Below are 11,319 nucleotides of genomic sequence, written 5' to 3' on the forward strand. Positions count from 1 at the left end.
CAAATCCCGAAGACCATACTTGAGACAAAAGAGGAAGAGCAAGGGGACAAGATCGAATATCTCCTGCTCAATAGGAAAACCCAGTCAGCTAGGGTCGTAGAAGAGGAGAGACGGAGGAGTGCAACCTAGACGCATCCTTTCATTCCAGCACAATCAATTCGACTTGAGGATTTCATTGACGAGGAGGGATGGACAAAGTCCATAGAAGAAGATGACCTTGATGTCCTTGACCTCTCAGAGTTCGATTTTATGCCCATTGGGATACATTTGGAGGGCAGAGTGATAAGTGACATGCCTCGGAGAGAATCTCTAGGTGAGGACTAGAATCAATTGCTTCCATTGACCAGTGGGTATACCACCTCCACCACTAGGAAAGCCACCTTCGCCTCCTCCACCAGAGCAAGAAACCACCTTTATGCCACTGCCAATCACTGGATCAAATAGTCAAATAGCTGGCAGGGATGATTTTCAATAGTTACATAGTGACAAAGTTTTAGAGGAGGGGTAGATTGCTGGAGAGAGTAAAAAACACTTGTGGAAGGTTCAAAAACTTCTCCTTAGAGGACAATAACAACCACTCCATCAGTCAAGCCATTTAGGATAGAAAATACCCGAGTGATCCGAAGCAGCTAACCTTCATTACGAGGAATTGGAGCAGTGACTTAATAGCACATATAGCTATTCTTCCTCCCCATGCACATATTGAAGACATTTCCCTTAAGGACTACCAGATGCAGGAAGTAGTATTAGGAAAGGCCACCCAAGATACGACCAAAGTTTTGACTACAACAGGCCTTAGGTGCTTTGGTACCTAGATCAAGATGGGTCGAGATATTGGAATTAAGAAAGCCAAATGATCTGCTCTGGGAGTATGTAAAGGAGGTAGTTAGTCCATTGGACCCTGCTCATCCCGAGGTCACTTTAGCAATTGCCCTCGATAAATGAGCTTCGGCCACAGGACATGGCGACTCATTTTTGGATGCATGCTAAAGGTGGTGTCACAATTTTGAGGACAAAGGAGTATTGATTAATTAATCTAACATGGATGCACTGCTAGGTATATAGATGAATGCAGATAGACTGGTTACCATAGTAGACTAGGATTTTGGGGTAATGGATGAAGTGGCCACATGGACCAAGGACTTGGAGGCATTGCAAACAATTAAGGGCCAGAGATACTAGATGCTACTAGATATTTATTTTGTGGAAGAGTTAGATAAAGTAGATGATTGGATTGAGAGGATAGTAGCAGGAAATAGGGTGATGATCGGGATGTATGAAGATATTGATGTAAAAAATAGAGCCCTAGATCAAATTTTGGAAGTTAATAAGAATTATAATGCGGCGAGTCTGGAGATTTTTGAAGCTGACTCCAGGACTTGATTGTGTTTGAGCGAAGCAATGGTGCAATAGTTCGGAGCTTTATTTTAGACTTCAGCCTCAGAAGATGATGTTAGGCATATTTTTAGAACTAAGGTGGCACTCACAGAGTCATACTGCAAACTAGAGAATTTTGTAGAGATCAAGCAAGAGGTCAGCAAGTATCGTCGAGAAATGTGAACAAACTATGAATTTTTGGTCTTGCGGATACCCTTGAAATCACTACTATTATTCAAAAGTTCAAAGCAGCTCACGTAGACATCATTTTGGTACAAGGGTCACAAAACCCAAATGCTGGAAATTGAAATTTTGACACTTAGAAAAATTCTATGAATTTTGGTCTTGCCACCTATAGGTGCGCTTTTCACAAGGTGTGCAAAGCACATATGTGAGTTTTTCACCAAGGTGCACCAAACATTAAGGTGGGCTAACAGTTTTGATCAGTTGTGGTAGCGCCAACAGTTAACTGCCAATTGTTATTTTTGAGCATTCCATGCACCAAAAGCACATTTTGACAACAATTTAACTTCTAGAAATGCCTAGAGAAGGCTGAGCTTGCATTTTTTGAAGCTCTAGTGACTCCTAGATCATCTCATGACTTCTCTCTTCTTATCTTCTTTTATTGTTTTAAGTCATGTAAATGCTCATGCACACATTGATATAAACGAGGTTGGAGACCTACTTAGCACCATTTTAGAGAGTAAGTTTGTATATAGTTAGCTTTATTTTATTAGTTTTCAGCATACTGTTTGCATTAGAAGAGCTCTCACTCCTAGCAGAAAACAAGGAGGTTTTCTTATAAAAACATGGATGTAATATGTACTCTAGGCTGATATTTTGATGCAATAATAAATGCTATTGTTGCTCTCATTCTAAGTGTAGTAAATCTTGCTGGATTGTGTTATTTTTATGAATTCATGTTCATGAATAGTAATGGAGCTAATGGTTTTACTGTGTTATGATAATTGTGTGATCTTTTAGTTTTGGTGTTTGCCTTATGTTAACAAATTCTACTGTTGTGATGAATTGGAGAAAGGATCACTATTGTTCTTGCATAGTGTTTTATCTCGTGTGTGCGCACTTTCCGTGGTTGCACAATTTGATGACTTGTGAAACATCTTTCAGTTTTCATTAAAGTTTTCATTGACGATTGCATCAGTGGAGTTGAGGAAGTGTTGCTCCTAATTTCATTGGTTTCCTACCAGGTCGTTTTGCTAATTTAATTCGCAGATGTGTTGTCGCTTTGGCTTACATCTGTTAGGAATTTCCCTTTCAGTAATTTTCTTTAATCTCTCATTATTTAATCTTCGTTATTCGCTTTTCAAACACGTGGTTAAGATAGGAATTCATATAGTTGCATTGATTAGAAATTGTATTCATCATAAAATGGAAAATACAAAAATACATTGGTTTTGTGGTTATGTTTCATCAAAGTTGTGCAGAATTGACAGATACCAGCAAAGGCCTCCTTGTGAACACCCACATTTATCTTCAATTGAGCTACCCAAGGGGTTGAAAAACAACATTCGAAACCTTGGAGTTGGTCATTGATCGGCTTTTCAAGAGAGAGATTTGAGAGGATTTCTGCCATTAGCATCATGCCAAACGACCGCTCAACAGGGAGTAAGCTAAGGACAAGAGGTGTTCTAGTAATGACATTCTAATGCTAGTGTATGTGCTCATTTGTGGTACTGTATACCACTAATAATAACAGAAAATAGCATTTTGAATAAAACTCAAATTGACTATGGGGATCTGCTTAGCAGATTGCATGTTGAGGATGAGATAACGTGAGCAGAGGATTCCTGTTTTAGCACTAATTTCTAAGCAATAAGCGGGGACTGTTTCATATTTGAGAATCTAGTCTTTGTTTGTTCAACAAGAAGTCTAAAAGATGTAACCATGGCTTCTAATAAATTTAGCATCCAGGGAAAGTAAACAAAAAACAAGATGTGGTATACTCCAGGCACAAGACATAATATTAGAGGATATTATTAGTTCACAGGGCTCATACTCAAGGCTTCACAGACCACTCTGGGCTTGGGATCAAACTAGGAGAAAAAAACCTCTGGACAATAACATTAGAAAAACAAAATAATTTAATTAATTCCATAGTCTCATCAATTTGATGTTTTAGAGTACATTCTATGAACTTGCTGAAGTTGCCAAAATTTTATAGACTTATGCATGGTCTTAAGTGGACTCACTTGTCAGTTTTGATTCATTTTTTGGGGGTTGGCTTGGTAGTAGGAGAGTACTATGGAATCGGTCACCTATAGGAATATTGTTTTGCATAGTTAAATGACATGATAAGTAAGGATATAAAAATAATTTTGTGTAAATTTTATAAGGTCCCCTACCATTCTATTCATAAAACAAATCCCAGCATTACTTGTCTCCATTCCAGAAATGCCATGGAAGATGGTTGTATTCCAAACAAGTTCCTAAACCCATTGTGAGAGCCAAATATCATAGCTAGATAAAGATCTTTCAGTGTAAGAGGATCAACAGAAACACAATTTATACTCTAAATTCACTTACATAAAATTGGCACGATAGTTACAAATCAATGATACTTATGAAAAAAATCCTGCTTAAAAAAATCTAAATTTCATGTCTTCATTTTGAAAAGATTTAGATTTTAATATCTAAATTACTGTTTCGAGTTTGGTTACAAAGAATTGGTTTGCTGGTACAGAAATTTTTTGAAAAGGGGTTTGGGTTTAGTAGTGTGTAAGCTTAGAAGCTTGAATTAAAATTAGAATGTCACATATTATCACAAAAACATTTAAACAACAAAAAACACCATAAAGTTGTAACCATAGCATCATGAATCATGATCACACCCATCATAGCATCATATACTTCAAGTTCAACATCAAAGATTCAAAACATTAAAGATCAAATCATAATATCAAGTTCAAGTATCATTGTTTGAAGTTCAACTAGTGGATTAAAAATTTGTTGATATTCTTCTTTTTCATCATCTTCTTCACTTCCCTTTTAAAGATCTTCTCTTGGCAACATATTTAAGGTAGTCTTAGGTGGTCTTAGCCTCTTAATTGTTCTTAGGTGGTAGCAATTTTCAAGTCTCTAAGTTCGAGAGTGAGTTTGAGCAATTTTAGCTTGCTGGAAAGTAATATATGTCTTGGGTGTGAGCAAGTGGTTGAGCTAAGTTTGTTAGGAATATAGAATTGAAACTGAGTGATTCTTGAGGAAATGAGCTAGAATCATTAGAAAATCCTTGTTCTAGATTCAATTTGACCTCAAAAAGCCAAGACAAGTTTGTGGGAGATAACATTGCTGAAGGCATGTTGAATCCTGAAATTTGGCTGAGTCTGGATTTTTTTGGAAACCCCCCAAAATCTAGAAGTTGCATTTTAACTCCTATGAAGTTGAGACCTGTTTCAAACCAAAGTAACGAGAATCAGAATCGGATCTGAATAAGCAATGCCAAATCAAATCGTGAATTGGCCACAAATCAGAATCGAATCAGCCACGAATCGGAATTGAAATGAATTGGCAAATTAAAAAAACCCTTGAAATTTAGTAACTTATTTCATAAACCCTTTATTGCTGATTCGATTTATCGATTAACAAAAAATCGTTTGGCTTGAATCACCGTGATTCTCGTTACTATGTTTCAAACATCCTGACAGTATTTATACAAATATAACTTACAGTATAAGAAAGGACTTAAATGTTATATTTGTATAAATCCTCCTACCCTAAAGCTGAAAAAGGATTGAGTTCAACATCAGATTGACCGGTTAGTGATTGCTCCACCCAGGCACCAATGGCAATGAGTTGGTCTAGGTGGCTGAAAATCAAACCCTGTCTGGACCAGCAGTCGAACTGTACCAGGACCAAGTACCAGTTCGAACTTTTCCTGGTTCAGCAGTCAATATATGTGAACTGGACACCTAGGATTTTGTTAGCGGTTTTTTTTTGGGGGGTCTTGTAGTCATTGATGTAAGTGAGCTAAGTTGATAACCTATGTAGGCATTGATGTAGGGATTGAAGATTAAGTAGAAATTGCAGCTGCCTCTGCCTTATGGAACTCCAGTTTAGCAGGTGACACATTTAATACGTCTACATTTCTGTTTGGTGAAAATTGTTGAAATGGAGTGGCTGTGGTATATTTTCCTCTGGTAGGCAGTGCAAAAATTAGCAGTCTCTATTTCTACATATGGCTATTTAATTGTCATCAATAATATGAGGTGTTCTATTTTGGTAAACATTTGAAATGTATATCTAAATGACATTAAAAAGGTAAAAATCTTTTTACTCACTAGAAAGTGAGAAGTGACATTCTCATTTTTGGGATTTTTTTGTTCACGTCATGAGATTTTAGCACCTTCTAATTTTCACTCCACAGGTCATTCGATATCCACAGTATGCATTAAACACAATAGAACTTTGCCCTGGCTGGCTTACTTGGCTCAGGTATGAAGATTTAATAGCTCATTTCCTGGAATTGATCTTTTGATCGTCCGATTTGATACCACATTTTGTCATTGTCAAATCTTTGGAGCTAACATGCATTTTTTGCAGATATTCTGCTTTTATTATCTTGTACCCCATAGGAGCACTAATTGGAGAGAGTAAGCTTATAACTTCATAATGTGCACTGATTCTCTTGGCATTATTTACGTAAAAAGACAGTAGACCCAATTTAAATTGTTTTCCTTGTGTATTTCTCTTCTAGGTATGGCTTCATAAATTGAAACTCTATTTTCATTTATGCAGTGCTGGTTATGTATAAAGCACTTCCCTATATACAGAAGAAAAATCTCTATGGCAATGCCTTCAACAAGTTACCATTTAGCTATTACTCATTTATTGTGGTATGTAAATCACAAATTATATTATATTAGTCAATTTTGTTTTTCTGTATTAATCCAAGGACCAACTTAACTCCACCGTTTAATATTTATGCATTTGATTCTTTGTTGATGATTGACAATTGCAGGCTGTACTGGTATGTTATCCATTTTTATGGCTAAAACTATACATGTATTTGTTCAAGCAAAGGAAATCCAAGTTAGGGAAAATGGGACAAAGTAGGAAGGCTCTTACACCCAAAACAAGGGTAGAATAGCTGAGCTCAGAGGTTATTGTGTCGAAGGTTTGTATTTCTTATGTATTTGTCAAGTGGACTATTGAGAACTAAAAAAAATCTGACTTGTAAACAATAGAGAACACTAAGATAAGACAAACAATGCATTAAATAAAACTGTTGTCTATTTGTGAATGAGTTCTTATGCTAGGTGTAATTTACCTAATATTTGCAGTCTTCAATATTACAAGGCTAACAATTTTTAGAGGAAAGCAACTGATATTATATGCCGATATTGATCAAGTGATCTAGGTGCTAACATATAAAGATGCGCTTGCACTTTTGTGGAATTAAAAAAGCCAAATGTTCAGAACTTACTAAGAACATTTCAGGGCCAAGGTATAGGATAAAAGGTTGAATGATTTCAAGTTTGGCCAAAGGAAAAGTTTAGGTTTTCATATGAGATCTAAATAATTACAGTTGTTTAATATTTTCTATATTTCCATTGGGTAAATTGGTAGAATGTTCTTAACATATTTAATAAATTGGTTAAAATATATAACATTTGTATAGTTTATTTATTAGTCTCCATATTTGTTTTCCTTATCTGCAGGAATCTTACAAAAATGAGTTGTGTGATTCCTGCCACGTTGCAATTCTCTCCTAGTGCTTGTGCTTTGTATATTCTCAAGACTGCTTGGATAGATAGATTATCTATGATGTTATATGCATTGGATTAGGTCGTAAGAGGCCTGCTTTATCGTATGTGTTAGTCCATACTTGGTGTTCGCTGTTGGTTTACTATTATATCCATGCATTCATATGTATGGCTTAGAGCCATAGTATTTTTTTCCTATTAATTATACCATTGGACGATTTGAAAATTGTAATCTCCGCTGCAAATGGGTTTTGTAATGCAACACCTTTTGGGATTGCCACAACAAGTAGTATCACTGCCTCAAGTTCCACTTCAACAGGAGCTGCCGTTGCTACCGTTGCTTGCATCCTCCTTCTGTGTTCTTCTAGATCTTCCATGGAATTGGCTAATCCCACCTCAAATGGGTTTCTTCTTCAGATCTTTTTGTCCAGGTATGCCTGCGAGTGATCTTCCACGTAAGACCTTCACCTGGCCATCTTGGACATGTCTTTCAAAATTGTCATTTGCAAGCCTCATAGTAATAGATACCTGCCAAACAATGTCATCAATTATGAGCCTCTTGAGAGACTTAGTAAGTACTCTAGCGTGACCATTGAAGAAATCACTATTCCTAGCTTTCCAAACTGACCAAAGAACTCACTTGAAAGAATAGACAAATTTTTTTTTAATTCTTTCTTGAGGTGTTGGACCTGTCCTGCAATGTTCTTCCAAGAACTAATATTAATACCAAGAGGGAAACCAATTAGGTTCCAAACTTCTCATGCAAATAAATAATTAAACAAAGATGGCCATGACTGTTTTAGGGAGCCTACAGAGAGGACAAAATTGAACTCCCCATTTTCTTTAAGATCAAGGAGCTTGAGGAAAAAAAGACTCAAAATGAAGCATCTTTTCTTAGGCACAATAGGCTTGTACCAAACACCGCGAAGAATGATTTGCCACATAGATGAATCAAGGTCAAAGTTCCAGGAATCAATAAGTTGGGTAATGATAATAACACTATCAGCGAGAATAGAGTAACCCATCTTAGCCTTGACTTGCAGGAGGGGAGTGCCATATGATCAAAGGAAGCAAGTGTATCTATTGACTATAGGGTCACAAGGTTGAGGAAGAACCAATGTCATTAGAATATCTTATTTATTATCATTTTAATGGTCAATATTGTGTAACTCGTAAAGATTAGAATGTTTCTAATAACAACACTTGTTAGCATAAATTAGTTAGTTATTTATTAGTCCCTGTCTTATCTATAAGGCAAAGAACTAAATGTTCCCAACTGGGGTCCATAATTAATTTTTATAATCAAAGTCACCGTATTGAAAAAGCTAAAAAATGATTTATTTTTAAATTAATTTTTAGACATTAATAACTTATTTTTGATTGGTTGATCTGCATTATCCTAGGGGTAAAATTGATTTATTGTATAAGAAATTACCAGAAGTTAAATTCTAGAAACTTCGTCATTGTCACCGCCTAAAAAGCACACTGGCGCACTGGAAAGTTTTTTCAACTTAGACATTATAGGCTCACTGAATGATTCATCTGTGGGGGCAAACCGAGTGAACCCATTGGCAAAGGTGTTCTCATAGGTCTTCCAAACCCCAGTACTGGTTATCAGCTTCAAAATCCTACATCTAGCCTTGTCAAGCACTTGGGTAATGTTTAGATTGGACAGAGGAGTAGGGGAAACAATCTCTTCTGCATTTCCACGGTAACAAAACTCATGGGAAGGATCTATTACTTCATTCCGAACAACACAAACCCAGATCTGTCCCACCAAATGCCTCAGCCACATTAAACGTAGTGGCCCTTTGCGGAACCCTAGCCAGGTAGCTCTTCTTCCGCTAGCTCAACAACAAAATAGGCCTCAACAGATGGAAGCAAGCATCTACGCAGCTAACAAAATGGCCTTGTTTAAAAAATTTAAGTAATTAATTTCGTCAATGGACACCCCCTCCTTTGTTCGCATTGTGGAGTGGGCAGAATGACTCTACTTGGAACAACATGAACGACATAAGATTATTGTCCTAAAGTGACTAATATCACTTTCTAGTTCTTGACGTTGAATTTAATGAAAAAACTTTTGAATTTTCAAACAATTGTAATCAATCTTACTGTCCATGATAATTATAAATTAAACATTGTTTTCATTGGACATAATACTGAATTTGGGTTTGCGTTTTGTGCAGTCACAAGGCAAAAAAATAGAAATAAAAATATTACTTAACCTTGAATATTGTCACTGGACATAACGCTGAATTTGGGTTGTGTTTTGTGCAGTCACAAGGCGATAAATAAAAAAATTTATTACTCTGTGTTTTCATTGGGAACCTTGAAAATTGTCACTGGACGTAACACTGAATTTGGGTTACGTTTTGTGCAGTCACAAGGATAAAAATTAAAAATAATTATTATTGTGTGTTTTCGTTGGGAATTCGGAAACATAATGCTGAATTTGGGTGACGTTTTGTGCAGTCACAAGGGGAAAAATAATTTTTTTTTTATTACTCTGTGTTTTCAGTGGGAACCTTGAAAAATATCATGTAACACCTTTATGAAAGCATGGCCTAAAATATCTCATTTTAATAACATTATTTTCATTTCATACAACTTAAACAAGATTCTTAACATATTAATCTTAAATGATTTTAAAATAATAGTGTGTTATGTTATAAATTTTTTATTATCTTGCAATTATCAAGAATTATAGTTTAATTGTAATGGTTTATTTTATATTTATACCAATTGTTTCTTTTTTGTTTTATTGTGATTTTTTTTTTCTTATATGTTAACAACAGTAATTTGGTTGGAAAAAATCTAAATATAATATAATATATTTAATATTTGTACACAAATTAATTAAGATTCATAAGGTTAATGTTTTGATGAAAAATAGAGTCAATTTATGATGTTGCTAGCTTTATTCATTATTTTGAATACAACTTAGCAAACATGGAGAAGTAGAACTCATAAGACAATTTAATTTATTTTTAAGTTTTTTTTTTCAGGTTAATTTTTAAATTAAGATTAGTTTTTATTAATGCCAATAGGCATTCTACAATGGCAGAAAGGGTGAATTATGAATACAAATGGCATTCTACAATTACTTTTGAGCTAAAATTTGACAACCATTTGCATCCCAAAATATCAATATTTGTTGTAAACATAATATACTTTACAAAATAATTTCATAAATGCCAAAATATTAAGAGTAAATTTTAAGTATTTTATAATTGATATCTATTGACATTTTTTAGATAGATTTATTTAAGATATCGATACTAGTTATTAACTTAGATTTATTTTTGTTGACTATTTCTTATTGAAAATTTAGCTACTAATTTAAAATTACATTATGTTATTTAACTTAGGTATTTCTAATTCTTTTTAAAATAAAAATATTATCTATAAATTTAATTTTCATAGAGACTTTTTTAATAGCTATTTGTCAATACTTACCTCTTTCATAAAACTTCTTTGCATTAACATAGTTTATGATTTAAAATCATCCAATTGATGTTTCATTTACTCATTGCATATGCCAAGGACTCAAGCTTCTTATTTTCTTATGTTCTTGCATAAGTAGTATAATTTGTTAATCACTACTTAATTAATGTTAGTTTCATTTCCTTCACATTAATCATTAGAATTGGTTTATAATAAATTTAGATTAAGTTTCATTGTGTTGAGCATTTTGTTGTTAGTTACATTGCTGCAATTTATTGCTTTATTCACATACAATGACACTTGAGAGATTACATCAACAACCACTGTTATATGAAAAGAACTGGTTTAGATTAGTCTCATTGTTCATATCTTTCATTGTTGTTTTATGCTTCTAGTAGAGACTATAATTACTTTGTTGCATGCATGGTGTTAATACCATCCAAGTATATATGTCCGTGGTCAATAAATAAATGAGCCTCAATTAGGATGGCAATTTACTTAAGGGGTGATTAATTTCCATGTTAAGAGTGCGAATTGAGTTGTCTACACGAACTATTTATCCATAATGGAGATTAGCCGTCTATTATGTGACTCCAATCATTTCCATCAACCACTATATAAATCTTCTAATGGCTCATCCATTATCCAACACCTATTTTACTCCTATCCAATCCTTTTCATAAATACTCACCTATTTGACCTTATCACCTATTTCATCTCCCTTTATTATCACCTTATAAAATTAATTGAACATACCTTCAATAGCCATAGCCCA

At 34.5% G+C, this 11,319-nt stretch overlaps 1 protein-coding gene across 1 annotated transcript in view; it reads left to right on the top strand.

Annotated features, from left to right (window-relative positions):
* LOC149577926 (Protein-tyrosine phosphatase-like, PTPLA) overlaps positions 1–6,711 on the top strand; it is an 81,121-nt gene extending 74,410 nt beyond the window's left edge. Inside the window, exons 6-9 of the mRNA XM_089826529.1 lie at positions 5,759–5,826; positions 5,935–5,984; positions 6,130–6,227; positions 6,353–6,711. Coding sequence (XP_089682655.1) covers positions 5,759–5,826; positions 5,935–5,984; positions 6,130–6,227; positions 6,353–6,481 — 345 coding nt within the window. The 3' untranslated portion in view covers positions 6,482–6,711. The remainder of the gene's footprint in view (positions 1–5,758; positions 5,827–5,934; positions 5,985–6,129; positions 6,228–6,352) is intronic.
* The last annotated feature ends 4,608 nt before the right edge of the window (positions 6,712–11,319 follow it).

This window comes from Cupressus sempervirens, chromosome 1 (assembly GCF_028749045.1).
Source record: "Cupressus sempervirens isolate cs-2001-9-10 chromosome 1, ASM2874904v1, whole genome shotgun sequence".
NCBI lineage: Eukaryota > Viridiplantae > Streptophyta > Pinopsida > Cupressales > Cupressaceae > Cupressus > Cupressus sempervirens.